This window comes from Chinchilla lanigera, unplaced genomic scaffold (assembly GCF_000276665.1).
Source record: "Chinchilla lanigera isolate Chin_1 unplaced genomic scaffold, ChiLan1.0 scaffold00173, whole genome shotgun sequence".
Taxonomy (NCBI): domain Eukaryota; kingdom Metazoa; phylum Chordata; class Mammalia; order Rodentia; family Chinchillidae; genus Chinchilla; species Chinchilla lanigera.
In genome coordinates, this window is record NW_004955574.1 from 672,431 (window position 1) to 700,237 (window position 27,807).

Sequence of the window (27,807 nt, forward strand, 5' to 3'; positions counted from 1 at the left end):
CCGGTGGGGATTGGGGCGGGCGGCGGCAGCGGCGGCGCGCGCTGCGGGTTGTGAGTGCGGAGGTGCGGACGCGCGGTGGACCTCGAGCTGCTGCAGCTGCTGCCGCAGCCGGAGGAACCTCGCTCTCCGTGCTCCGGACACCCCGGGCCTCGCCATGGTGAGTGAGGCCGAGGGGCGGCCGAGGTGGCGGGCGCAGCAGGACGGGACCCCCGGGAGGGCGAGGCAGCCCCGGCGGGAGCCTCGGGGCTTAAACCCCGAGAAGGATGTGCGGGTCCCAGAAGGGGGCTTTGGGGCTCCCACCAGCGGCTTTGACCCCCGGCGGTGTGCTGAGATCCCCGCATGGGCGTCTGAGCGTTCGGAGAGGACAGCTGGACGCAGAGTGGAGCGTTTGGGCCCCAAAGGCAGCGTTCGGACCCCCGGAATTATTTTTGGATTCAGGACGGAGCTCGTGGTTTCAGATTTGGGTGTGTGGACCCCCAGGAGGCGGAAACCAGACAGAGGTGGCCGGGGAGGGAGCTGCTTGGGCCCCGACGAAGGCTTTGGGTCCTGATGGCAGCGGGGACGGGTGGCCTGGGGGGTCCTGGGGTACGGAGGGGGCAGCCGGGGGTGGGGGCGACTTTGGCACGTTGGATCCTTGGGGGAAGGGGCTCCGAAAACCAGCACTGCAGAGGAGGAGGAGGGAGAGGTAGGTGCGAGCCGCGGTGAGGACGAGCCTGGGGTGGGCGGCAGCGGAAGATTGAAGCCCTCGGGGACCGAGAAGGACTGGGTGGTGCAGGCAGTTAAAGGGGGTGTCAAGGCTGCAGCTTGCCCATACTGGGGGAACAGGGAGCCTTGTGGTTGATTTGGGGGCAGCTGGAAAGGGTTCTCAGAGAACTAGTGGGTCAAGATTGTTGAACTAAGATTTTTTTTTTTTTTTTTTTTTTTTTAATGGGAAGCAGTTGGGCAGAGTGTTGTGTTTGGGTTCATGAAAGGATGGGTTTCCAAGGTGAGCGGTCGGGGAGACTCTGGCTTAGGTGTCAGGAGGTGAGGTTGAGGGAAGCCGGGATAATGAGTAGCAGCCCAAGTGGGCCCAGGTCTGGAGGTGGGTGTGGGCTGTATAATAAAGATGTCCGGTCTGGGTTGGGGGTGGGCTGCAGATGCTGGAGGGAATGGCTGTGCAGTGTCCTGCTTCCCTGGGAAGAATGGGTTGGTAGCATCGGGCAGTGGGGAGCAGGTGGGCGGAGTTGTTTAGGCCCCAGTTGCGCACTGGAGCCCCATGAAATGGGGATGGTGGGTCAAAGTTTGGGGCGCCCCACAGGAGCCAGCTTGTTTGCGCCTAGAGGCCTTAACCGCCTTGCTACCCACTTCAGACCAAGACAGCTGCCTTTCCAGATGGGGGCTGCCTCCCTCTGACCCCAGCTCCGTGCGCCCTTCCACATCTTCTCACTGGTGCCAAAGGACAGTGTTGGGCAGTACAGTGTGGCGCCAGTGATGATCCGACGCCTATTTCCATGCCCTCAGGTTGGGGGCGCAGAGCTTGCCCAGAGGGGACCTTGGGGACCCCTTATTAGCCTCATGGCGTCTTGTTCTTTTCCTGGCCCTCACTGAGTGCTTCTGTGAATTCACACAGCCTGAGCTTTGAGAAAAAAACAGCAGACTAGTTCTTTCTACTCCTGCCACCCACGACACCCCCAGCCCCCCCAGCCTGGAACCCTGTGCAGCCATCCTCCCTGGCAAGGCCCGGGGGAACAGGCAGCCGCGGCCCTGTATCAGATCTCATACTTGCTGACACAGACCTGATGGCTCCTCTTGCCGCTACCCCATTTCCCCCCAGCAGAGCCTCGCTAATGGGGCCCTGCAGTGCTTGCGGGTGCCAGCGGGTCCCCCACCTCCAAAGGAGGGCCCCAGCATTCACCCTGACCAGTTGCACTTCCCATTTGTAATCAGCAAGGTATGGGTGGGACAAGGCACTGTTAACTGGCTTTGGACTTTGGCCTGAGCTCTATGGCTCCTCCTTGGCCCCGGTAAGGGGCCCTGGCCTTGGTTTCTGATCTCATCTGACACTACTCTCTGGCATCGGCTGGGGTAGGCAGAGAAATAATACCCTCTTCCCTCCCCCACCCCAAGCTTTTTTTTTTTTCTTGTCCACCCCTTTGCTAGAGCCCAAGATGCAGGGACAAGGAGGCAGGAGGCCAGCTGGGTTATTTTGCAGACAGTTTTTGGTGACTGTTTACAATCTTCTGGTCTGGAAAGGGGAGAAGCCTGGGGAGGGGTCCCGGTGAGCACTTCTCAGGCAGTTGGTTTTCTGGACAGCAGCCACACTCTGAGATCTGTAGCTCAGAGCTGGGACCTTTCCTGGGTCAAGCGGGGCACAGGGCTCCTACAAGGCAGGGAGTCCGACAGGCCCTCCAGGCAGAGCCACGCCTATTTGCAGCAGCCCTGTAACCAGCAGTGCTCACCTGCGTCTCCCAGCTCTTGGGTGGGGAGCGGCAGATACTGGCCTTCAGCCCGGCTCCCGGGCACTCTGCAGCCCCTTGCAGTGCTGCCCCAGGCAGGCTTGGTGCAGAGCAGTGCCGTGCAGTGGGCTGGGCAGGGCCCTCTCTGCTGGCTGCTGTTTCCACTCCGGGCCTGGGGAGGAGAATGAAAAGCAGATGGAGCGGCAGCCCTCCTCCCCAGGCTGCTCCTCTCTGCTCTGCCTCTCCCCCTCCCCCAGCATTGCTGGCCGTAACCAGAAGCCCATCCTCTCTTCTCACTTTCCGGGGCAGCTTCCTCATGTGTCAGGACGCAGGGGCTGGGCCCGAGCCTCTGTCCACAGGAGCCGGGGGAGGCGGTGGAGTCTTGCTGGTGGGTTGGCGTTGAGCCTGCATCCCTGAGTCTTTGCTGACAGCCTTGCCGAAGAGTCTCCATGTGGCCTCCTCACCTTCCCTTTAGACTTTGGACTTTTCTAGAATGTGCCCGTGTGGCGTTTTTCTTCTCTGCCTTCTTCCCTGCCTCAGCCATCTCCCCTCTGTCATCATCACTTAGATTTCTCCTCCCATCCTGCCTCTTTGGGATTCAGCCCCCTTAGGTTAAACAACGCATTTTTTAGCCCAGGACAATGTTGGGAAGAGGCAATGGTTCGTTCTGGCCTTCAGGGGAAGGTCTAGAAAGCCATGTAGACTAATGGAAACACATACAATAGTTTACTTCCACTTCTGGGACTCCCAAACCTGAGGCCAGAATCTGCTGTAGACTTGGAGCCCCATCCTCTGACTGGGAAGGGAAGACGAGGAGGGGAGTTTTCACCGGACTCACAGTAGTTCGGGGATATGGCGGCAGGGGCGGGGGCTCTGCATTCACAAAAACCAAGGGAAACTTGTGTTTTAGCTGTCCAAAGCTAGATGTTGGGACCCAGCACACACCCTGCTGTCCCAGAGAACATCTGTGCCTGGACACCCACCCGTGCGGGAAGCTCAGTCTCTGCGCCTCCCCAGCCCGCCCCGCTGGCCCACTTGCAGCAAGGGCGGCGGGCCATGGCGGGCCAGGCCCCAGAGTTGCCCAGGATGGAAGGGGTTAAAAACAGCAGCGCTGAAGCTGACTTCAGTCCTTTGCTGCTGCTGCCTGCCTCAGTTCCCTCCCTGACATTTGTCCCGTCTGCCCAAAAGAAAGAGCAGAGTGGTACCTGTGCCCGCCCTGGGTGCCCGAGGTGGAGCCTCCAGCCTGACCAGGGCTCTTCCAGGCACTAGAGCTACACCAAGCCGCTGATGAAGACAATTTTTGCCACTTAGGTTTACCCTGCCTGGGCCTGGCACCTCCAAATAGGTGACACAGAAACTAGCAGAGATGGCCTCACACATCTTCCCGCTGCCCTACCGGAGGACTGGCCTGTTTCGGTTTGGAGCCTTCTAGAGCCGCTTGATTAGGCCTCTAGGGCAGCCGCTCCTTCACACAGCCTCTGGGGCTCCCAGCAGCAGGAGGAGCTGTGGCGGGCTGGGCTGGAGCAGACGCTGTCCCTGCCCTTGGGCCTGAGTTTCCAGCCCACCCTGGCCCCCAGCTTCTGCGTCTCCACGTCTCTCGCCTGCTGTCTGGCTCTGCCTGGGACCCTCACTTGGTCCTTATCCCTTGGCCGGTGGAACTCCGTGTGGCACCCTCTGCAGAGGGACAGCTGGGGCGGGGAGAGGCATCCCGGCTGCCGGCAACTGGCCCGTGACTGACTCTCCTTCCTGCTTTCCAGGCCGACCAGCTGACCGAGGAGCAGATTGCAGGTGAGTTTGCTGGCCCTGTGCCCTAGCATCTTGCCTGAGGGAAGTCTGTGTGCCCAGGCAGAACCTAGCCCCAGGACTAAGCCAACAGGAGTGTGTGCGTCCCTGTGTCACCCAGTGCAGTGCCTGTGCCTGGGATGGTGATAAACGCTTACGCGCTCGCCCTGCCAGCGCCATGGTCCTGAGACGGACCTCAGATATCTGAAGGGCGGCTGTGTCCCCTGCTGGCTGCTGGTCCTTTGGAGCCTTGAAGTCAGGGGCCACGGGACAAGCCTAGCTTTTCTCCAGCTGTACCCAGATAGGCCTAGAAGGTGAGTTCCCTGGCTCCCTGTGGGCCTGCAGCTCCTGTCCCACTTTAGGAGCCGCCCAGGAGATGGCTGTCACTCCCACCTCTGCGCTCGCTGCCTTTACGCTTCCTTTTGCGCGTGCTTGCTCTTGCTTTCCCTGTGCTGGAAGCACTCCTGTCCCAGCCCCTCCGTGGGCAGCCCCGTCCCCTCAGGTCTCAGCTCCATGTCCCCTGCAGAGGCCTTCCCGGCCCCCTAACTCAAGTCGGTAGCCTCACTTTCCCTGTCACGCTGCTCCGTTACTGTGTGCAGTTTGTCACTGTTTCCACCTGTCCTATCCCCCACCCTAGAAGTGAACCCCGTGAGCTCAGGACTTGGTCTTGTTGGTCCCTGCCATCTGCTGTCTGAGCATAGATGATGCTGCGTACACTCTGCCAGCTAAGCAGTGAACGGGGAAAGGACAGTGTCCCTCCCAGTGAGGCAGTCCCGTTCATTTTTGTAGGCCCCTCCCCAAGGTTCTCCGCCCCGGAACTGCTGTGTGACCGCCCTGTGTTTCCCCCTCACCCCATTCTGAGCTGCCCAGGGGTGGGGGCCTCAGAGACCAGCTCCTGGCTCATCTCCCTGGCCCTGCCAGCTGCCCGGCTCGGTGGCCAGACTCGGCAGAGGCCGTGTGGCAGGGACTGAAAGCCGGCCCCTGAAGCGGAGCAGGCAGAAATGGGCTCATCGCTCCTGTCGCCGCTGCCCCTCACAGGGTCACACTCGCAGCAGCTTAGCTTTGGCCCAGGCCAAGTGCCCCAGGAGGGAAGCAGAGAGCTGCATGTTTCCGGTGGGGGAGGAGGGGGACACATGACCCGCCCCCGCCTCCAGCAGCACAGGGAGCTGGCACCGTCCCCAAGGAGGCTGGGAGTCGCTGCCCAGCGGTGTATGTCCCTCCCACCCATTTGCCACCTCACGCCGCGCTGTTCTCCTGTGCCACACGCACACTCCACTTCCCGCCCTGTCCTCATTAGCAAACTCCGCCACCTCACCCCAGCCCACACCCCCTGGGAATAGGCCGCCAGGCATCTGTTCTCCGAGGGCTTGGGGGTAGGGGAGCGCCAGGTGCCAAAATGGGCCCAGTGGGAGGGCAGGAGCCACGTGCTCCTCCCGTTCCTGATGCGTCCCCAGCTGCGGCCTTCCCACTCAGCGCCACTGGCTGCCCTGCCTCCCACCCCATCAGCCACGCTCTGCTGCCGACCACCCCCGCGCTCAGCACTCGTAGGCTCCGCGCCTCAGGACACCGCGGTGCCCGGCGTGAGGGATCCGGTGTCCACATGGCCTCTTGGCGGCCCGAGGCGTTCCACAGCCTCTGCCCCTCCCTTCCCGGCCCTCCCCTCCCCTCTGCCAGTTGACCTAGGCTTGCACACTTCAGATGAAGAGCGCACTCGGCTCTCATCTGCCCATGGCTTTGCTCCATTTCATCATTTGAGGAAGAAGCTGAAGCCAGGACCAGAACAAAGTGCAGTTATCTAAGGAGAGCGTCAGTCCACCTCCTCCCCAGGTCTTCCCTGAACTGGGTTGGCTGAAGAAGTTGGCCAACCAAGGGCTTGAGGGAGGTCAGGCTCCACACCTTGCGGTGGGGCAGACTCGCTTGGCCTTCTCCAAGGAGGTTGGGTGCTCCCTGTGACCTCCTGACCTGGACCTGTCCCCTTTCTTCCCCAGAATTCAAGGAGGCCTTCTCCCTCTTCGACAAGGATGGAGATGGCACTATTACCACCAAGGAGCTGGGGACAGTGATGAGATCCCTGGGACAAAACCCCACTGAAGCAGAGCTGCAGGACATGATCAACGAGGTGGACGCAGATGGTGAGCCCAGGGAGTCTCCCCTGGGGACCGATGGGGCAGCGTGTCCTCTGGGGTCTCCGGGCTCATCTCCCAGGGCCCAGGCCAAGAGCTCTTCCTCCCCCCTCCCTTCCCCCCGCCAGGGAACGGGACCATTGACTTCCCGGAGTTCCTGACCATGATGGCTAGAAAGATGAAGGACACTGACAGTGAGGAGGAGATCCGAGAGGCGTTCCGCGTCTTTGACAAGGTGAGCAGTCCTCTCCGGACGCTGTGAGACCCGCGCCAGCAGTGAGTGTGGCCGGAGCCTCGAGCCCCCACCCTAGGGCAGCCTGGGCCCCCGGCCACCTGCTCCTCACCTTCAGTCCCCGCCTGCCCCCACCCCCTTGCCAGCGGGAGCTAAGCAAGAGCCCTTGTCCCCAACCTCCAGGACGGGAACGGCTACATCAGCGCCGCAGAGCTGCGCCACGTAATGACGAACCTGGGGGAGAAGCTGACGGATGAGGAAGTGGATGAGATGATCAGAGAGGCGGACATCGACGGCGACGGCCAGGTCAATTATGAAGGTGAGCGGTGCCGGCCAGGCGCCGGCTGGTCCCTCGTGCTGGGGAGGCCGCCAGGCTGCACCCTCTCACCGTCTCCTCCCTCTCTCTGCAGAGTTTGTACAGATGATGACCGCGAAGTGAAGGCCCGGGCAGCTGGCGATGCCCATCCTCCTGATCTCTCCTCGCGCGCTCGTCTCTCTTCCACACTCCCCTGCGTTCCCGGTTCTAGCAAACACCAATTGATTGACTGAGAATCTGATAAAGCAACAAAAGATTTGTCCCACGCTGCATGACTGCTCTTTCTCCTTCCTCCCGAGCCCCCCTCCCGGCCCTCACTGCTCCTCCCCCTGCCGTTCAGCGCTCCAGGCCTGATGCGTTCATAAGACCCACCCCTCGCGGAGCCTCTGCCGCCTCCAGCCCGAGAGGCTCCTCCCTCGCGGTTTGTTTCCTCCCGTTTGTCCTCTTATTTGGGTGCTGGGGTGGCTGCCAGCGCTGTCCCGGTCCCGCGGGGGTGCAGCCCCCACCCAGGCAAGGAGCATGCCCGTCGCTCTTGCATGCAGCCAGCCCTGTGATTCCGCGTGCAGACCCCGGCAGCCCGGGGCAGGGGCCAGGCGGGGCGAGCAGAAGCACCGAGGGGGCTGAGGAATTGTGGCGCTGATCGGACGTGGCTCAGGAGGGGCGAGGAGCCCTCGGCAGCTAGCATGCTTTTCCCGCCGGAGGGGCCGGCTCGGGAGGGGCCGTGCAGAGTGGACGGCTCCCAGGTCCCGCTGGCTGCTGTCCTGGAACCACCTGACCGGCTTTCTGAGACGGGCTGGGTGGGGGCTGCACGTTGGGCCACTGCCCTTCACCCTTGCCCACGTCCCTCAGGGGTCCCAGCTGTTCTGTAAATACCTGGTGCTAACATCCCATGCCCTCCCCTACGGCGCACCCGCCCCCAGGGCCGTCTAGGAATGGACGTGGGGATGGTCGCTCTGTAATGTGCTGGTTAGCCTTCCCCCCCGCCCCCCTTTATGTCCCTTAAAACTTTGATTTTGCCCCAAACCATGCTGGGCCAGCCGAAGGGTGGGGAGAGGGAAGATGAGCCCAACACGCCCTCACCGGAACAAACCTGCAATAAAACGCTCCTGCCGGCCCGCTGCACTCTGCACGCAGCCGGGGCGCCCCCGCCCGCTGCCCGCCTCCGCGCTGACCTGGCCGCTTCGCTCCGCCCGCTGCCTCCGCCCCGCCCCGCCCGCTCCAGCCCCGCGGAGAGCATGATCCGCGCCTCGCTTCTGACTCTCACCTCCGGGACAAGTCAGTCAACGCGGACAGTCAGTCTGGGTTCTTTTCCGTCCTTTTCATCTGGCTCCCCCACCCCGGGTCGATCAGTGGCTTTCCTGGGACCTGCCCAGCTTTGGGACTCTTCCCCGCCCTCTAGCACCAGCCTCGAGGGCGGGAGGGACCGGCCTGGTGAGAGACCCGGCCAGGAGCTGAGGGCAAGGGCAGGTAGGCGTGAGGCTGTGGACACTTCCAGAATGTTTGAGTTGGTTGTTTTTTTTTTTAAACCGGGCAATATTGTGTTCAGTTCAAGCTGTGAAGAAAAATATATATCAATGTTTTCCAATAAAATACAGTGACTACCTGACATAGCTCCTCCCGTCTTGTCTCAGACCCTGGACCTGCCCTGGCGTAGGTCGCGCCCGGGCTGCAGACAGCCTTCCCTGTGCCAGTTCTGAGGCCGCGTCACATCCCACAGGGACCGGGCAGCTCTGCATCACGGTCGCTGAGCCTAGCGTGACTGCAGGGTCGTCGGGGCAGGACGGTGCCACAGCCTTGAGTGCCGTGGGCTCAGTGCCAGCGGCAGGTCCCCGTGGTGGCACACACAGGTGGAGAGCAGCCAGCCGCACCCTCGGCCCAGGGCCGGGGGCTTGTGGGTCACACACGACGAAGGGCAGACAGCAAGGCAGAGCCACTGCCCCGCAGAAGGACCCAGAGGACTCTGCCGTCGGGCGGGGTCACCGCTGAGCTGGAGGCTGAGCGGGCACCCACCTGCGGGCAGGGAGCGGCGAGCAAGCGCAGAGGATGCAACCCGCGAGCACAGACCGGGCAGCCTCGGGGCGCTTCCCACAGGTGCCCGGGGAGAGACGGTGGCCTTCACTCTGCGGCGCTCACGAGCCTAAGTGGCCGTGCTGGGCTGTAGGTGCCCAGGAGGCCGTGGACGTGGAGTTGGTCTGAGGATCTGAAGCAAAAAGTCACAAACATTGCACATACAGAAAACGCACCGCCTTCGTGTGCTGCATGCGCTCCGGAGGAGTGACGTAGCCCAGTTCTCGGGGCTCTCCCAAAGCCAGTGGCCCCAACTGCAAATCCTACATACGTCTCCTTCGGGCCTGGACTGTGGCGCTAACACGCATGGACGCTCACGACGGGACGGCTGTGCAGGAGCGGGCAGAGACAGCTTCCTGCACTCTCGCCAGCCAGAGAAGGCCCCGGCAGTGGCCAGGGCAGAGGGTGCACCGGGCTCGGCCACCAGGGGGCGTTTCCGCGGCCGGGCCGGGCCTTGGCCGGGGCTCCATGGTTGCGCAGCCATCAGACACCAGCCCTGGCTTGAGATGGGGGAAGCGGCAGCCGTTTCTCCAGAGCCTGCATCTGCGTTCCCTTCGCCGCCAGCTGCGTAGGGCGTGGTATTTGTGATGTAGTAGACAGTGTCATGGATAAGAACAGGTCTGGGACCCAACCCTCCATGGCCTCGGGTGACATCCCGGGCCTCTGTGACTCCCAGGGTGGGCCGCAGGTCGGACCGGCCAGCCGGATGGACCCAAGAGCCTGCTGAGCGTCAGCCGTTGTTGACTGGGTGCATCCGGCTTCGCAGGTCATCTTCTAAGCTCCGCATCCGGGACCTAATTGAAACCCTAAGCAGCCATTTCGCTGGGTGGCCTAAGCCTGCCTTGTGCTAGCTGGGAGACTGAGACCCAGAGGGACAAGGCCACTCCTCAAAGGAGCTGGTGTGAATTTGAACCAGATCCAGATTTGCTACATTGGAGCAAATGTAGCCCTCCCAGCTCTCAACTGTGGACTTTTTTTTTTTTTTTTGGTCTTTTTGAGTGGGTTTCAGCATGCAGTTCAGGCTGGTTTGAACTCACTTTGTAGCCCAGGCTGGCCTCAAACTCGAGGCACTCCCCTGTCATAGCCTCCCAAATGCTGAGATTACAGTTATGCACCATCACACCCAGCCACAACTGTGTGCTTTAACTGATACTGTTTTTTTGGGGGTGGTAGGGGCAGGGAATCGAACTCAGGACCTCATCCTTGCCAGACAGGCACCGCGCCACTGAGCTAAATCCCTGGCCAACTGATAGTTTATTAAATGCTAACTTTAGGCGGGCCACAGACAGAGCCAGCTAGTTGGGGCTGGGCTGAGGCTGTGGCAGCCAAGGGCATCTGATACGAGAGTGGCCTTCTTAGCAGCCGGCTACCTGTGGGAAGTTCTGGCCTAGCAATTGATTGTTTTTTATTTTTTGTTTTTTTTTGGGGGGGGAGGGACAAGTTTTCACTACGTATCCCAGCCTGGCCTTGAACCTATGGCCATCCCCCTGCCTGAGCTTCCTGACTGCTGCTACTATGCAGGTGCACCACCACATCCAGCTGGTCAGGCAACTGATGGGAAGCAATCCCACAGAAGGGGGCTCCTCGGGCCAGGGCTATAGCTCAGTGGCATAAGCACCTGCCTGGCAAGTGCAAGGTTCAGAGTTCAATTCCCAGGTACCAAAAAAAAAAAAAAAAATTTAGAAGGGGGGCTCCTATCCCAGCTGGAGCACTGACCAGCATGAATGAGTTTTGGCCCTTACTAAGTCTCAGGGGCCACCTCTGTCACTTCTGACTTGATAATGCTAGAGTGTAGTTTCATTTCTCCAAGCCTCAGTTTACCAGTCTGTAAAATGGAGAAGAATAAGCTGTAAAAGAAAGATCATAAAAATAACCATCTTGGTGGACAGGGCACCAGGTCATTTAATTCTGACCCAGACCACATGGGTCCCTACCGAAATTTAGCACTTGCTGGTACTGGTGGTGCGCGCCGCAGGTGGTAAATGATTACCCAACCCCGACAGGAGATGACGGCAGCCAGGCAGATAGCTGCACTTCTGGGAGCTGCTCTTCTTGGAAGAGCTGAGCTGGATCTCAGAAGTGGGTCCCACATGCTCGGATCCCCAGCGCCAGGCTTTTAACCACTGCATTCCTTGCCTGAGCTCCTCGGCGCCTTTCATCGCCCCCCTCTCACTCCCAGACAAGCTTCGTGATTAAGTAATCATGACTTCCCTCCCATTCTTTATTAATCAAAGACACATGGAAGGCACTTAGCTTCTAATGGCCCCGGGACAGCACTGAGGCTGAGAACTGCAGCTCCAGCGCAACCTTGCTGGCTCGTGATCACCTCCGGTGGGGGCTCGAGGCTCTGCTAGCGCAACTCAGAGCCTGTCCTGAGAAGGTGATCAGACAGGGAAGCTGCCGACTGAGACCAGGCTCCCCTCACTTCCCAGAGGGTAGCAGGCCTGCTAGTGTAGCTACCGTGGGTCGGCTGCTAGGTGCCACTCCCAGTGTGACCAGCAGGTGGGGCCATGACAACAAAAGGCCCCAGAGAGCAGCAGCTCCCAGGACCAGCAGAGGATGGATGTGTAAGGTCCCTTCTGCGGGCTGGCCTCCTACTAGGAAGACAGAAATGAATAAGGATTCGTTCCCAGCATTTCACCTCCTGACCCCCGCTCCAGAGGAGGGTCGGCCACTCGCATCCGTCCGTCCGTATCTTTGTGCTGTACTTCCTTCCGCAGCTTTCCATTTAGTATTTGAGCTGCTCCTTCCAGCACATACTGATGTGATTATTCAGCTGTCCCACTGGCTCATGAGCCAAGTAGGACCAAGGCTGTGACTGTCACTGCTACATCCCCAAGGGACCCCGCAGTCAGCCCCAGGCAGGCTCCAGGGAAAGTATGACAAGTTAATGAGCATATGAAAGACGCAGAAGTAAAGTTGCCGTCAGAACCGGAAGTGCGACGGAGACCTCCTCTTTCCGCCACCCTTTCTCCCAAACTCGAGTCTGGCTCAGCCATGCCCTCCTCCTCCGAGCTCCCCCATGCCTCCCTAGGCCCCGCAACACCCCTCCCAGCCCCACGCACTCTGGGGACAGGACTGTCTTCCCTGGACAGTGAGCGCCAGGAGGACACGGCCTGGGTTGTCCGGGTTACTGTCCCCAGCATCACGGGGCGAGCCCTGCTGATCAAGAGGGAACACGTAGTGCTGGGGCAGTGGCGGGCTTGGCCTGTGGCTTCCAAGCGGCTGGCGGGAGGCGAGCAGACAGCGCCCCCAGCCGGCGCTGTGACAGCGGTGGGCAGTGAGCATGAGCTCGCACGCTTGGGGGCCAGGATACCAGAGGCGCAAGGAGTTTCCAACTCATCCCGGGGGGTGTGGGGGGCAGGAGGGAGCTGTCTGAAAACTGCCAGCCTGGCAGGGGGTGTCACATCCAGATCAGAGGGTGGGGTCCTCACCCTGAAGATGAGACTGAGGGCAGCTCAAGGGGATCAAGTACTGAGCTTGGCGGTGGCGGAAGGAACTGTCTCACCTGGGGGGTGACCGTGAGGAGCTAAGCCCCTCCCCATCCCTTCCTCACTACCGTCTGTTCAGTAGGGGCCTTTGGATTTTTTCCAGTTGAGGCCAGGCCAGGTTTGGCGACAAGAGTAGGACTCATTCTGATGTTCCCAGACCAGTTTGGTGGGGTTTTTTTTGTTTTGTTTTTTGTTTTAATCTTTTTGAGACAGGGTCTCACTATGCACTTCAGGCTGGCCTCGAACTCACAGTGATCCTCCTGCCTCAGCCTTCCCAGGGCTGGGATTACAGGCATGAGCTACCACTCCCAGCCCTGGCTTTTTTCTTATAACTGGACTTTTTTATTGTTCAAATCACCCAAGATACTGTTACTCAATTATGACTGCTATAAAAGTTTCTAAACGCCCTCATTTTTTTTCAGTATTATATATGGGGTTTTTTAGGGTGTGTGTGGTGAGATACCCATTAGATAAAAGTACTATTTTAACACTTTCCAGCCAGTTACGAAGCTGATGACATTTGGTACATTCATACTGTCAACGACTACTGCCAGTCTAGTTCCAGAACCATTTCATTACCCCAAAGAAAACCCCATTCCTATTAACTGGTCACCTCAAACTGTTTGTTTTATTTTGTAGTGCTGGGGATTGAAGGCCTTGCATATGCTAGGCAAGCATTCTGCCACTGAGCTACCGCCCCAGCTTGCTTGCTTATTATTTATTTATTTATTTATTTATTTATTTATTGTCTTTTTGAGACAGGGTTTCACTATGTAGCCACAGCAGGCCTCGAACTCTCCGCAATCCTCCTGCCTCAGCCTTCCTGAGCTGGGATCACAGGCGTACAGCACCATACCCAGCTTATTTTTTATTTTGAGATGAGACAGTGTTTCTCTAAATTATCCAGCCTGCCCTTGAAGTTGAAATTCTCCTGCCTCAGCCTTCTAAGTAACTGGGATTATAGGTGTGCAACACTATACTCAGTTTTGACCTGTTTTTAACTCTCCCAAACAGCTCTTTCTTCTTCTCCTTCTCTTCTTCTTTTTCTTCTTCTTCTTCTTTTTTTTTTTTTCTTTTGGTGTTTTGAGTTGAGATAGGGTTTCACTATGTAGCTCAGCCTGGCCTTGAATTTGGGGCAATCTCCTGCCTCAGCCTCCTGGGTGCTGGGATTATAGGCATGCATCATCACCCTGGCTATCCCTTGCTTTTCTTAAATGTGAGTTGAAACATAGTAACTGCCAATAAATAAATAAAACTGAAAATAATGATGCCATGTTTGTTTTGCTTGGTTTTCAGATCATGTTTGCCCAGATAATAACTGCAACAACAATAACGGCAATAATAGTAACACCTAGCGCGGCCCTTCTTCCAAGCCCTGTACTAAATCGATTTTCAGAGGCAATCTCTCATCCTCCCAGCTATCCTGTAAGCTAAGCACCAGATTATAGTCAGAAAGAGGCACAGAGGGGTGGGGGCTTCCAGCCAGCAAGCTGGGCCCTGCAGGGGATCAGACCATCCGGCTCCACGGCCAACACTGGCTCCACTTCCTCCCTGCTGGATGAGCCAGGGCAGTGATTGCCCTCTCGGTTCTGGACTCCAGCCCACCCCTAGAAGGTCTGATGATGGCTGCCCAGTGGCTGGAGGGTGTGCCTAGCATGCAGGAACTGATGCTCGCCCCTAGCTGGCTGATGAGCTCTCTCAGGTGCTGCTGTAGGCCTTCCCCGGGTGCAGCTTCACTGTTCTAGGCCAGGGGTGAGGAAGGGGAACCGAGGCGGGCAGTGTGGGGCGGGGGTGGGAGGCATTCTGGTCACACACCCCCACCTCTCCACGGCACCTTGCTTCCCTTCTCAGGCTCCCTGCATTCCCAGCCCTGAGAAGGTGGGGCTGGCTGGAAAGCACCCCACAGAGACAACACCAGGTGGAGTCAGCACCTGCTGCGTATTGGTTAAATGAATGGATGAAATCTGTAGGACTCCAAGAGCAGTGAGATAAGGTCAGGCTCTGTAAGGAGGGCAATAATTTGTCCAGGCCCCGAAGAACAGACGCAGGACTGGGGTCTGCCTTCTTGGCTGGTCCCGGGATCCCCCGACCTCCACCCCTTCGGCGGCCGTCTCCCCAGCCCCCCTCACTGGCGGGTCACACCGCATGGCCCGTTAAGCTATGGCGTGTCTTGGGTAGCGGGCGCGTGTCCACCAGGGTCACCTACAACGCAACAGCCTCTCCTTCCTCCCACCTCCCCTTGGGACGCAGGACCCCGAGAGCGATGGGGAACAGGAAGCAGGGAACTTTCTGGGAATTCCTGGCTTGGGAGAGGGCAGGGCCTTCCCCTGGGAACCGGGGTGGGCAGCTGAGACCCCCGTGGTGGATGAGAGCGGGAATCCTAACCTCCACAAACCTGAGTACCCAGAAGCCGCTGGGAACTTGGCCACTTTCTAAATATTTGGACAGTGAGATGGATGGGGAGCCCAGGGCCAGGGCCGGCGGGCCAGGCCGTGGGCTATTTTGAGACAACTGTTCTTTCGTGCTCTGGGGTAACGCTCTCTCCTCCCACAGACTCCACGGCCACCCTGACGGAGGGGAAATAGCAGCTGACCACCCCTGCAATTCGGGGCCAACGTTCTGGTTCCACAGCATCAGCCACGCCCCGGGTTTTCTGGCTCCTGCACTGGGAAGACAGGGCAGAAGGTCACGGGGCCAGTTTCCGTGTCAGCAGAGAGAGCAGGCGACTGCGGCCTCGGCTTTGGACAATGTCATTGTTCCCACGGTGCTGCCACCACCGGGCTGTGAAGCGGGAGGCAAGGGCGCCACCTGTCCCTTACTCCAGGCGGACAGGGGCACCCAGGTCCCTTCTTTCCCCTCCAAAGCAGCAGGGATGCGGGGGCCCCTCCTCCCTGAAGCTGTCTGGGACTGGGGTATCTCTGAGTCACCTCGGGCACGCCGAGGACAAAGGCAGCAGAACCAGAGCCTGAGCTGCCGGAAGACGGCCTTGCGGAAGAGGATGAAGACCCAGGGGTCCACGATGGGGTTGAAGGCGCTGAAGCGGAAAGCGAGGAGGTCTCCCATCTCGCTGCTGTCCGGGGCGATGGCCTGGGTGAAACCGCGGATCTGGGGGCGGGGAGGGGACCGAGAGGGGGCCGTGAGTCCCCCGCCTCCACCCTCACTCGTCCGTCACCTCCCACTCGCTTACCGCAGGGATGAGAGGGGCATGTCAGACGGGAAGGAAAGGAAGTAAGATAAGATGAAACGCAGTCGCTGCTGCATCTTGGAGCAGAGGGAGGGAAAGCCCCAGGGAAGCGCCCGCAGCTCTCTAGGAGGACAGACGGGGCCAGGGAAGTGCTTGCCCGGCCTTCACACCTGCGAGGACCTTGGGCTCGCAGAGGCTGGAGCCTGCGGGCTCAGAGTCCAGGTGCTGTCTGCGTGCCTTTGAGTCTCTATGTCATTGTAACCCTCCCAAAGGCTGAATTAAAGACCCCCAAACCCAGCCCAGCCCCTTGTTTTTTACAGGAAGAGAAACCGAGGCCCAGAATAAGGACGAGACGACCAGGTGCCACAGACCCTGGTGCTGCTCTAGCAGAAAGGGTGAGGGCGGCAGCCTTAAGACCTGCAGGGTGGGGCTGGGCTGGAGGACTGGGGAGCACTGGATGAGAGATTGGGCTCGAAAGCCTTAGTGCGGGGTGACCCTGGCCAAGAGACGTTGCCCCTCATCCATACAAAGCGTGGCAGGGCTAGACTTGGCGCCATTTCCTGCCCAGCGCTGCAGGATGGGTGTGGAAGGTTGTTTTGCGTTATCTGAAGGAGGTATTTGGAAGCCTCAAGCATCCGGCAGGCAGAGGGGGAGCACTCTCAGACCGGTCAGGTTGTCACAGGCCCGGGGGAGGCGGGGTCTGCCTGACTATGGCCGGGTCGGGATGTGGACAGAGATAAGCAGTCAGCGGTCAAGCCGGGCTGAGGCAAACGGGGACAGGTGTCGCTGGGAAGCTGGCAGCTGTTTGGCCTGGACCAAGCCTCAGTCTGACGTCTTTTCTGTGAGAGTGGCTCGTCCAATGGTGGACAGAGCTGGGCACTGCTCTCCTGTCCACCCCCGCCCCCACCGCCCCGAGACTCACCGTGAGCGGCAGGGAGCACACGGTCATGACGGCCGTCATGAGGGCCAGCAGGATCAGGTGGTCAACCTCATCCTCGCGCGTCCGGGAGCTGGGGACCGGCAAGCCCTGGTGGCGCCTCTGCTGGCGGTACATCCGGCAGAGGCTGAGGGTGACGGAGCCGTTGCACAGGACGATGGCACTCACCAGCAAGGCCACGAGGCCGGCATAGGCCAGGGAGAAGGCGCAGCCGCCGGGCTCGGCGGAGCGCAGGCGGATGAAGCACCAGCTCCCCGGGCAGTACTGCTGGTGCTGGCCCAGGCCCAGCAGGGGCAGCGCGCAGAAGAGCGTGCAGAAGGCGTAGATGGCCGGCAGCGCCAGGCGGGCGCAGCGTGGCCCGTCCAGCTGGGCGTACAGGTAGGGGTGGCTGAGCGCCAGGCAGCGCTCCACCGCCATGGCGAAGAGGATGAGCATGGAGGCCAGGCCGAAAAAGGTCATGGCGAAGGCGAAGGCGTCACACAGCGCGGGCCCCCCGCCGGCCAGGCCCAGCAGCGAGCTGTTGCGAGCGTAGGCCACGAACACGGCCGGGCTCAGGAAGCACGTGCCCAGCAGGTCCGTCACCGCCAGCCCCGTGACCAGCACGGCGAAGGCCGATGGGCGGGACCGCCGCCGCGCGCCCAGGATGCCCAGCGCCAGCCCGTTGCCCACCACACCGGCCACGAACATCACCGTGCTGGTGGCCGGTCCTACCGAGCCCTGCACGTAGGTGAGGTTCCGGCAGGAGTCAGCCATGGACTAAGGCGGTGTGCAGCCCGCGCCCGAGGGCTCCCAAGGGTGCGACCACTGGGACGCCCACGCAGGCCGCCGTCCTCGCGGCAGCCAGGGTCTGCCAGCACCCCCAGTGCTCTCGGTGTGCGCCTGCCTGTGCTCCTCACGGTCTCCTCCGCTGCCTGTGCGTCTCCCCTTCCTTCTCTGTCCGTCTGTCTGTCTGTCCTTTCCTCCCTCAGCGTCCCCAGCTCTTTCCTTCTGCCCCTCTGCCTCTTGCTGTCTTGGTCTCCCGGCTCCCTCTCCCCCGCCCCTATCTGCTCCTGCTCAGCGATCCTGCAGCCCGCGGTCTCCCCCTCAGCCGCTCCTCGCCCCAGCCCCTGCCCCAGCCCCTGCCCCGGCCCTGGCGTGTCTCGAAGTCTGAAGTCTGCGCCTCTGTGTCAGCTCCTCCTTCCCTCCTCCTCTGCACCGCCCGCCCTCCGCATCTTGCCTGCTCGCCCAGGCTTTTTCATTTCCTCTCTGCCCCGCCCTCCCTGCACCCGCCTTCTCCAGCAGCCCCCCTGGGGCTCCCTGCCCCGCTCCTGCCCGCTCCTGGACCTCCCCACATCCCATCCAGTGCCTGCCTCCCCTCTCCTCCTCTCAGACTCACAGAAGAGCCACCTGCTCCCTCCCATACTTCGGTCTCTGTCCTTCTTCCCCTGGCGTCCCCCTCAAAGGGCCAGGTTGGGTGTCAGCATCCGGGCACCCAGCTTCGGAGCCTACCATGATGCCACCACTCTCATGGGGTTCCAGCCGGGGCTTCTCAGGGGGGCCTCCAGGCTCTCTTCTGGGCTCCAGGCCCCAGGGTTGGGACACGGCCCCTGGGATTGAGAAATGACTAGGAAATTCCTCCCTGATGCAGTGTTTTCCAGACACCACTGAGATTTCTGGTCCCTGGACACAATTGCTCATGAGCGCAGTGTTTAGAGGAGGGGCGGCTCCGGTGTCCAGTAGCAGGGTCAGACCCAGAGGACTTGGGTGGCCCCTCACGAGAAGAGCACCCTGCCAGCCTCCTGCCTCTCACACAGCAACACGTCCAGGCCCCAGGCCGAGCCCCTTTGACCTTGATCTCCAGGAGTAATATTTTGTCCACAGGCGGGTGGCTGTCCCGGGCTGCACAACTGCTGCCACATGGATGGCTTCCATCCTCTCTGACAGAGCCCAGCGCCTCCTCCCGGGTCACTGTGGCCAGCCCACAGGTCACAGCTGTCAGCACGGCAGTGCAGGCCATTCCCACCAAGTCCACAGCTCCCCGGGAGCCTTGGGGACCACGGGGGCCAGATGGGACCTGAAAAACCCTCCAGACGCGCTTGCAGCTGGAGTGCAGATTCCGACTCGGGCTCCGCATCCACTTCACTTGTGTTTCTGTCCCCTGTGCTGTGCGTGAGAGAGACGCAGGGGGCTGTATTACTGTGGATTGAACTCAGAGCTACATCCTCGGGTCTTTTAAAATTTTTATTTTGGGGATCTTGGTTGGGCAGGGCCTCGCTAAGTCAGTAAATTCCCCAGGCAGGGCTTGAACTCACGATCCTCCCAGAGTGCAAAACAAAACTGTCCCCGTTTGGCCACCTTCTTCCTGTGGGATGGTCCTGGGCACGAACAGGAAGCAGGTGTGCCTCAGTTTCCTCCTCCGTACCAGGCCTCTCACCAGCCTCACAGGCCTCTGGCTGGCGGGAGCCAGCGGCATGGTCCAGGTGTCCTTGTAGCCAGAAAGGACCCCGTGTGGTAGCCCAGCTCCACGGCCGGGCGGCTGCTTCTGACCCAAGGGCTGGACGGAGGGCAGCTCCGGCCGCGCTCTCTGTCCTCCCTCCTGTGACCACAGCCTCCTCGCCCTTCCCCCATCTCCCTATCACCCATGCCCAGCGGGCACCCCAGCTTCCGGCAGGATGGATGCCCTGGCTCCAGCCACACAGGGGATCCCCAGGAGACCACACAGCCTGCCTCTAGGGGTGACTGAGTGCGGGTCCCAGGCCTCTGGGCCATGCGGTCCCCCTCGCACCGTCTGGTTCCCAGGCAGAGCAGAGGGAACTCAGGAAGTTATACCATATTAATGAGGGTTGATGCCCGGCAGGCTTGCGTCCTGTCTCAGCACCAGGGGAGATGCTGGCGGAGGGAGGTGGGGAGTTCTGATTCCCGGAGCTTTCTCCTGCTGGCTTCCTGTCCCCATCGGGATCATGAAGCATGCAGGAAGTTCCCTCTGCTCCCGTGCCCAGGAGGACCTGGGACAAGCCCTGCTTCCTTCGAGGCCTCAGTTTCCCCTCCAGTGCCGCCTGGGGACACAAGTGCCTCCAATGCCAACATCAGTTCCAGGCTCCGGCATCAGCAGCTCTAGGAGGTGACAGCTTCCTTCCTAATGAGGGGACCAAGGGCCCAGGGTTGGGGGCGCCTGTGTTGGGCCTGCTTGAGCCTCCGTGCACTCCCTGGGCGTGGCTGGCCTCATGTCTTGTGCCTGCCGATGGCCCAGCAAGGCCTACAGCCGAGCCCACAATAGGAGCCACTGGGGTTCAGCTCTGCCCAGGTGCCACGGGGAGGGAGGTCACAGCCTGCACGGGAGGAGCAGTGTCTTCAGGGGCCAGGGGAGCCACAGGAGGAACTGCTGGGGTGTTCAGGGTGACTCAGCAGCTCTCTCCTCTCTCTGCCCACTGTGAGAGCAGGACTCACCCTCCCCAGGGACCCAGGGCAGCTGGCAGAAGAGGAAGGACCACAGAGAGCGGATTGACTCAGGGACACAGCACCGGAGGGGCAGGGGCGGGGACCTGGGTGAAGGTAGGTGCCAGGGCTGAGCGTGTGAACTTGGCACGGGGGTCTGTGTGCAATTTGGGGCCCTGGAGGACTTAAGTGAGCTTTTGTTTGTTTTTTCTCTGTCCCGGGGGTGGAACCCAGGGCCTTGTGCTTACTAGGCCAGTGCTCTACCACTGAATCAGCTCTTTTTAGGAGAAGTCTTCCTGAATTGCTCTGGCTGGCCTTGAACTTGTGGTTCTCCTGCCTCCTGAAGCAAGCTGAGATTACTGGTGCGCACCCCCACGCCCTAAGAGAGCATTTTTGTCAGCATGGAGATTGTGGGTTTTGTGGAGATTGTGTATGTGTGTGTCAGTGGATGGGCAAAGCTAAACTGCCTGTGTGGCTTCTGTGAGTGCATCTTCATTGGCTGGCTTGTTTCTTTTCTTTTTTAAATTTTTATGGGTACATGTTTTCCCAGCTCGGGAGGCTGAGGCAGGAGGCTCTCCATGAGTTCAAGACCAGCCTGGACTACATGGTGATTTCAAGGCCAGCCTAAACTACATAGCAAGACCCCCATCTCAAAAAAAAAAAAAAGTATATGTTTGTAGTACATGATGTTTACATTCATTTTAGGGGCTACATACATATACTTATCATGCATTAATTCTTTTTATTATTCATCCCCTCCTCTCCTTTCCCCCTCCCTCCATCTCTTGGTCCACTTCCCATTTGTGAAAGATCAATCTCCCTGTCTCTTATTATCTTTTTTTTTGTTTTTTAAATTATTTATACTTTGGATTTCTCAGATAAGAAAAGCTATGCAATATTTAACCTCATTGTCTGATTTATTTCACTTAACATTATGGTGTCAAGGAGCATCCATTTCCCTACAGATGACTCAAATTTATCCTTCTTTATAGCAGAGTAGTACTCCATTACGAATAGATCCTTGGGGCTGGGGATTTAGCTCAGCGGCACAGCGCCTGCCTGCAAGCGCAAGGTCATGAGTTTGATTCCCGGTTCTGGAAAAAAAACCAAAAAAATAAAACAAAATAAAAATAAATTCCATCCCAGACTGTGTACCTTGGTGACACTAAGCAAGACCTTGTCTCAAAATAAAAATTTACGGGGGTGGGGGATGAGAATGAAGGCCCAGGGTTTAGTCACCACTGTAGGGGTTGGAGACTGGCATAGTGGCGCACATCTATAATCCTAGCACTTGGGAAGCTGAGGCAAACTCAGTATGAGTAGTTTGAGGCCAGCCTGGGCTACATAGCGAGGGTTTGTTTGTTTGTTTGTTTGGTCTTTTTAAGACAGGGTCTTGCTATGCAGTTCAGGCTGCCCTTGACCTCACTTCATAGCCCAGGCTGATCTCAAACTTGCAATGATCCTCCTGCCTCAGCCTCCCAAGTATTGGGATTATGGTTTACATAGTAAAGTTTGGTTTACATGGTTTACATAGTAAAGTCTGGTTTACATAGTAAGTTTGAGCCCAGCCTGAACTACAAAGAGAGACCCTGTCTCAAAAAAACAACGAGACAGAGTGAGACAGAGAGACAGAGGCAGATGGAGACACAGAGAGAGAGTAGGTACGGAGCTGTGACAAGCCTCTCCCACACCTGCCTACCACCTGCCCCCAGGCAGGAGGTGCCACAGACCTGATACTGCCACTTGCCCTGGGCCTGACCTCCTTCCTGCCCAGTATCCAGCCTCCTGGCACTGGCCCAGGAGAAGGCTCGCCCCTCCTCATGCCCTGCACATTCATGCCACCACTGCCGTGCCTTGCCAAGGCTGCTGGTCCGTCTGTGGCCTCTGCTGAGAAGCTGTCCTGTGTCCATCCAAACCCGTCCTCCCTTGGCAGGGCCCACACCTGTTGTCAGAGGCCGCTTTCCTCTGTCTACCACCCTGCACCCCAACGGGCCTTTGCTGCCCTCCCTGTCTCACTTCCCCTTCGCCAAGGCCCAGCACCCGAACCTCCCCTCGCAGCCTCCATCAGACCCCAGCTCCAGTCCCCACCGCCCACCTGGCAGACGGTAGCCCTTTCTCTGCGCCTGATTTCCACGTCTGCAGGATGGGGACAAGCACTGTCTCTGGGGGCCCCTGGTGAGGACCCAGTGAGATGGGGACTGTGAAAGGGCCCCCAGGGTGTGCTGGCCGACCTTCTCTGCCGCACCAAGCAGCGCTCTGATCGCACAGGGTCAGGGTGCGGGAACCAGGGTGTAAAGGGAAGAGGCCTGCCCTGGGGTGGGGCAGCCAAAGCTTTGCAGAGTAGAGGGGAGACAGAGGAGGAGCAAGCACTCCCTGGGCGGCCACCTCGCCCCTGCTTGGCCTGGCCCTGACCCCAGCCTGCGCCTGGCCCTAGAGCTGACCTCACAGATAGGGTGGCAGGAAAGAGCAGTGGGTGAGCAGGCCTGGCGTTGCAGCCGAGCTGTAAGGCTAATGGAATTAACTGGGTCTGCACACATGGCAGCTGGTCACCCAGGGACCTGCCCTGTCCCTTCTGGCTTCTGGCTTCTCCCTCTTCCCCGACTCCCTCTTCCAGGCAGACCTCTCCTCCTGGTCCCTTCTGCTCCTCCTGCCCTGGCTCCCCCATACCAGTCCCAGCCAGCAGCCCTCATTTCCCCGCAACTGTCCAGACCCAAAGGATGAGGAAGGGAGGCAGGGGTGTAGCTCAGCGGCACAGCGCCTGCCAGGCAAGCTGGAGGTCGTGAGTTCAATTCCCAGTACCAAAAAAAACAAAACAAAACAAAACCCAAAAAACAGAAGATGAAGGAGTGAGGGAGGGTTCGGCCTGTACAGCTCCCAGATTCCAGGCTGCAAGAGTCTGAACCCAAAAGGTCTAGGCTCTGGAAGTCCCTACACTCCCGAGGCGCCCAGCTCAGGGTCTCTGCCAGACAGAGAGATAAGCCCCAGGGATCTCAGCCCCACAAGTCAGTAGACTCTGGAATCCAGTCTTCAGAGGTGCTGGGGTCCTAGACGCCTCTGCATGTCGGGCTCTAGCTGCAGCGGTGCTGAGTTTGGGACACTGGGAAAACCTCCCGGCTCCGGCCCTCCCTGGCATCCTCCCCCACCCCCACACCGGCTCTTCCTTGGCTCTCTCCCTGTCCCCCCCCCCCCGGCTCCCCAGGGGCTCCCACAGACATGATGCAACTAGGCAGAGCCGGCAGAGAGGTGGGAGGCAGGAGGGAGAGGTAATTACAGCAGCTTCTGCCCCAATCCTACAGGAAGCTCAGAGTCTGGACCCAGGGGATGCTAATCCGATCCGAATAATGGAGCATTTGCCAGACTCACGGAAGGCACGCAGGGAGGAGAGCCCAGCGAGCCACCTCCAGCCACATCCAAGGGTCCAGCCTTCATCAGTCCTAAGCCGATGGCAAAGGAAGGGACGAGCAAGGGGAAGAAGGGGGTTGCAAACCCAGAGGCCCTCAGGTCAGCAGATAAAGTGATTACATCAAACTCACGGCCTACCCCATCTGAGTTTTCCCATTTCTTTTCTTTTTTAAAAAAGATAGGGTCTTATCACTTCTCCCCCTTTTGGCTAAGATCAAGTGTAGTACCTGTTCTTATCAGTTTAAAAGATAGGGTCTTTATACACAGTTCAGGCTGGCCTTGAACTCACTTTGTAGCCCACGCTGGTCTTGAACTCATAGTGATCCTCCTGCCTCAGCCTCCCAAGTGCTGGGATCACAGGTGTGCGCCACCACCACATCTGGCCTCCTCTGCTTCTTTAATAGGGAGACAGTGGGGTGTGGTGGGGAGTTCAGCAGGCTGGAAAGCCAGGGTCAGTCTCATAGCCTATGGTCACCCTGAGGGTCAGTGAATCTTACAGTTCCAGAGAAGCTGGCAGTATGGGTTTTCATTCAAAATGTCTCTATTCTCCAAACTGGGAACCGAGTCAAGAATGTCTTTAAACACCATATAGGCTAAAAGTAGAAAGGCAAAAAGTACAGCGGCTGTTGCAAGCGACCAGTGTGTGTGCTGGGAAACAGTGAGCAGGGCCCGGGACTGTTAAAAGTCCCTTCCTCTGTCTTCAAAATGAAAAAAAAAAAAAAAAAAAAAAGATTTTCTTTTTTAGTACTGGGGATTGAACCTAGGGCCTTCACGCTAAGCTACACCCCCAGCCCTTTTCTTAATCATTTGAGACACAGTCTTGTTAAGTTTCCCAGGCTTCCTCAAGCTAAGCGCTCTTCTTCAGGTTCCCAGGTCTTATTACCACCGTGCCCTGGTCCTGATGTCTCCTGCAGGAAGCCCTTCCTGTCCCCCAGGCTGGGTCAGGCTTTCCAACATCTCTATGTAGGGACAGACCTGCCGTTCCCACTGGACCTCGAACTCCAGGAGGGCAGGACCAGGGCGATCTGGGTCACAGAGCAGGTAGCAGGGGAAGGTGAGACAGCAGCGCAGGGAGGGGGCTGGAGTCCTTCAGGGAGGAGCAAGCCCAGCCAGGGCTACAGGGAGCCTGGGGTCCACAGTCTTCGCCCCCAGATCTCCGAGCTCTGAGACTTTGAGACTCGGTGTGCTCATCTGTAAGATGAGTATCATGCAGCTGTTCTCTGGGGCCGTTCGGACAATTTTTAAGTAAGTTCAGGATGGGATCGTGGGGCGCTGGGTGAAGGATAATTCCTTCCAGGCTTCGGTAGCGGTGTGTACCCTCGGCATTCACGCAGCCCACGTTCCACACACACTCGGGAGCACGGAGAAGGAACACAGGTTCCCTCAAGGTAGTCCCAGGCTCAGCGTGTGCCTCAGTTTCCCCGAAAGCACAGGCACCACCACAGTCACCAAGTTTATTGGAGTCGTACTTTGGCAGGGGAGGGGAAGCTCTCGGGAGGGCTCACAGGAGGACGCAAAAGAGGCGCTTGTCGCGGAAGGGATTCTCGGCAGCGGGTACCGGCGTCACTAGCGGGTCGTCTTTGGCGTGCGTCTCGCAGAAAGCCAGGAGCTCGGCCGCCGCCTGCGACACCTGCAGGTGCGCAGCTGGATGTGTAGAAGCCCCGGCCTCACGGCCCCGCCCCTCGGAACCTCCCATGCCCCGCCCCTCAGAACGTCAGGGCCCCGCCCCTATTCTGGCCCCGCCCCTGGCCTGCCCCCTAAGGGCCCCGCCCCCAAAACGGGCCCGTGCAGACCCCTACTCTTATCCTCGCGGCCCCCGCACCTTCATACGGTCGATGTTCACTTCCAGCTTCAGCTGTTCCACGGTCTTGCGGGCCTCGGCGATCTTGGCCATGTTGTTGGACATGGCTGCAGCAGGGTAGAGGTTAAATACCAAGCAGGAGTGGGGGGCCTGCAGGCCGGGACACGTCTATGTCCCGAGGTAGGGTTGGCTGCGTAGTGGGACTCAGTTACAGGGGCGTGGTGGAAGGGCCCGCGAATGGGGGTCCAGGGACGAGAACAGGAAGGGCTGGAGACCCCTTGTGGGGACAAGGGGAGAATGAAGGAGTGTCCAGGTGGGTACGTAGAGGCAGGTGGAGGAGGCACAGAGAGGGCCGGGGGAGAAAGGAGAGACGCACAGATGGGAAGCGGAGAGGCCGGTGGAGGGGACCCAGGAGGACAGGGCCACAGGTGCTGGATAAAGATCTAGGGATCCAGGTGTCCTCACCCCCCGGGGATGGAGCAGGCGCCAGGAAAGGGGGGCCCTCCCCAGGCCAATTAGCGGAGGCTCCAGGGAGAACTGAGAATTAAGATCGCGGCGGGAGGGGCGCAGAGGGGGCCTCATTAGGGCCTCGGCAGCAGCTGCCCCCTCTGCCACCCTCGGGGAGCCCCCCCATCCCAACCCTGGCTGCCTCAAAGGCTGCTCTGCTCATTAGCAGCCAGGAGAGAGGGCTGGGGGAGCCCGAGCCAGCCAGCCAGGAGAGGGGCGGGAGGATGGAGGGACGGCCGGGGAGCAGCAGCGGGGGCAGGAGACAGGCGCGGGCAGAAAAACTGAGGATCTGGAGAGAGAGATGCGGGGTGGAGGGGTGAAGGAAGAAAATAAAGACGGGAGCCGATGGAGGGGTAGAGGTAGGGGCAGAGTGACAGGGGAGACAGGCACAGAGGGGACAGGGACAAAGCAGGGGGACAGGGACAAAGGAGGGAGACAGGGACAGGGACAGAAAGAACCGGCCAGAGAGAAGTGGAGGGGCTGGGGAGAGACGCATGGAGAATGCGGAGCGTGGGGGCAGACAGAGGCACTGGGAGAGCCAGGCTGGTGGGGACACAGTAGTGCTGGCATCCATTCACTCACTCGTTCATTCATCCCCAGGCAGACAGACGGTGGCCCGGGAGCGGGGTGTCCGGACCAGGACCAGAGCCTCCTACCTGTTGCTGCTCACCGCCGGGATGGCTGCAGCCAGCGGCTGAGAGCAGCAGCGGCCGGCCGCGGGTCCCCTCCCTGGCCTGCCCCGCCTCCTCTCCTGGGGCGCAGCCCCTCAGGACCCGCCTCCTCCCGCAGCTGCCACCCTTGCCAGCCCTGGGTCTCTCTGGGTCCTCTCTGTGTCTTTCTGTCCCTCTTTGTCTCTCTCCTGTGTTTTTGTCCCTCTTGTTTTCTTGGGGTATCTCTCACACTCACGGGAAGATGGTCCCTTTAGGGGGTGCCCTGTGTGTTGCCCCAGTTAATCCACAGTCACACAAACCTGTCCCACACAGCCTCTTACTCCATCACACACACTCTCACCATGTCATTGCGGTCACACTCGCCACCTCAGTGTTACCCCATCATGCACGGCCCTGTCAGCAGCACACACACTCATGCTCCAAGTCCCACACATAGGCACACCGTCACTGTGTGTGTGTGAGTGTGTGTGTGTGTGTGTGTGTGTGTGTGTGTGTGTGTGTCTGAGACAGGGTCACGATATGTAGTTCAGGCTGGCCTTGAGCTCACTTTGTAGCCCAGGCTGGTCTCGAACTCGAAATGATCCTCCTGCCTCAGCCTCCCGAGTGCTAGGATTACAGGCGTGCACCACTATGCCTGGCCTAAGCATACCATCTTGATGGGTACACAGGAGTACCTCACTTTCACGGACAACCTGGACCAACACAACCTCACAAGTTCTCTCCAAATGCTGTAGTTACCATCTCTCACCACATACTACACCAGTTCCAACGGTGGCACCATAACCGCAGATATACTATCTCAGCGCTCCAAGTGTATGAATAAGTTCTTCACCATCATGCACAACTTCTCAAAATGCCACACACATAGATGCACAATTTAAACTTCTCCCACAGTCTTACACACACGTCTCAGTGCCCCACACCGTGACATACCACCTGTCCGGTGGGCACACGGACAGCCACGTATCTTCTGCAGTGCAGTGGCACACACAATCTTACACGTTCCCTCCCCCAGGGAACACACACAGAGTCTCTGTCTCCCACACACACATACCTTTCAGTGTCATAGCCACACACAATGGCTCAGGGTCTCATAGAGCCCCCCTCACCATCTCAGAGCTTCACACACACCGCTGAGCTTCAGTCTGTGTCACACGTGGCTGTCACACCCATTCCCTGCCCCACGCATCCTCGTGAAGCCATCTCCAGCACACACTCGCCTCAGCGGCCCACCACTGGCTGCTACACCCTGAGCCAGTCTCTCAGCGTCACGCACAAGCTCAGTGTCACAAGCACTTTCTCACAGCCCGCTGGTGTGGCTGACAATCTCACACTCGCGGTCTGCCCCACCCAGGACCATCACTTGCTCAGACCATCACTTGGTGAACCCCAACCATTGGCTCACCCTGCCCCGCAACACACATGGCACGCCGGTCCCCTGTCCC

At 59.3% G+C, this 27,807-nt stretch overlaps 3 protein-coding genes across 7 annotated transcripts; 1 reads left to right on the top strand and 2 right to left on the bottom strand.

Moving 5' to 3' along the window:
• Window positions 1–10: 10 nt before the first annotated feature.
• Calm3 (calmodulin 3 (phosphorylase kinase, delta)) lies at window positions 11–8,494 on the top strand (the record flags this gene model as incomplete). Its single annotated transcript, XM_005413836.2, is given in 6 exon segments — window positions 11–157; window positions 4,193–4,223; window positions 6,206–6,349; window positions 6,469–6,575; window positions 6,756–6,891; window positions 6,983–8,494. Coding segments are annotated over 6 exon segments (450 nt in total). The 3' UTR covers window positions 7,012–8,494.
• Window positions 8,495–13,725: 5,231 nt separating this feature from the next.
• Window positions 13,726–17,696, bottom strand: Ptgir (prostaglandin I2 (prostacyclin) receptor (IP)). 3 transcript variants are annotated; one of them, XM_005413837.2, is made up of 3 exons: window positions 16,553–17,696; window positions 15,374–15,551; window positions 13,726–15,106 (listed from the first exon to the last, which is right to left on the bottom strand). In XM_005413837.2, exons 1-3 carry the CDS (start codon window positions 17,318–17,320, stop codon window positions 14,649–14,651), a joined length of 1,404 nt encoding a protein of 467 aa, XP_005413894.1. In that variant the 5' UTR covers window positions 17,321–17,696; the 3' UTR covers window positions 13,726–14,648. The 3 variants fall into 3 exon arrangements, with proteins under 3 accessions (XP_005413894.1, XP_013365027.1, XP_005413895.1); XM_013509573.1 differs by having other exon boundaries at window positions 14,980–15,111; XM_005413838.2 differs by having other exon boundaries at window positions 15,018–15,551.
• A 7,127-nt stretch (window positions 17,697–24,823) lies between these two features.
• Window positions 24,824–26,852, bottom strand: Gng8 (guanine nucleotide binding protein (G protein), gamma 8). 3 transcript variants are annotated; one of them, XM_013509563.1, is made up of 4 exons: window positions 26,348–26,852; window positions 25,834–25,980; window positions 25,206–25,291; window positions 24,824–25,013 (listed from the first exon to the last, which is right to left on the bottom strand). In XM_013509563.1, the coding sequence occupies exons 3-4, from the start codon at window positions 25,287–25,289 to the stop codon at window positions 24,885–24,887; spliced, it is 213 nt and encodes a 70-aa protein (XP_013365017.1). In that variant the 5' UTR covers window positions 25,290–25,291; window positions 25,834–25,980; window positions 26,348–26,852; the 3' UTR covers window positions 24,824–24,884. The 3 variants fall into 3 exon arrangements, with proteins under 3 accessions (XP_013365017.1, XP_013365015.1, XP_013365016.1); XM_013509561.1 differs by lacking the exon at window positions 25,834–25,980; XM_013509562.1 differs by lacking the exon at window positions 25,834–25,980 and having other exon boundaries at window positions 26,274–26,852.
• Between the last annotated feature and the right edge of the window lie 955 nt (window positions 26,853–27,807).

Bases quoted from the DNA above. Each gene is read 5' to 3' on its own strand.
- Gng8 (XM_013509561.1), bottom strand. From the start codon at position 25,289: ATGTCCAACAACATGGCCAAGATCGCCGAGGCCCGCAAGACCGTGGAA. The intron at 25,014-25,205 runs GTGCGGGGGCCG...GCGCACCTGCAG, and splicing joins TGAACATCGACCGTATGAAG to GTGTCGCAGGCGGCGGCCGA.
- Ptgir (XM_005413837.2), bottom strand. From the start codon at position 17,320: ATGGCTGACTCCTGCCGGAACCTCACCTACGTGCAGGGCTCGGTAGGA. The intron at 15,552-16,552 runs GTGAGTCTCGGG...CCCCGCCCCCAG, and splicing joins TGTGCTCCCTGCCGCTCACG to ATCCGCGGTTTCACCCAGGC. The intron at 15,107-15,373 runs GTGACTCAGAGA...TTCCCAGTGCAG, and splicing joins TTGTCCTCGGCGTGCCCGAG to GAGCCAGAAAACCCGGGGCG.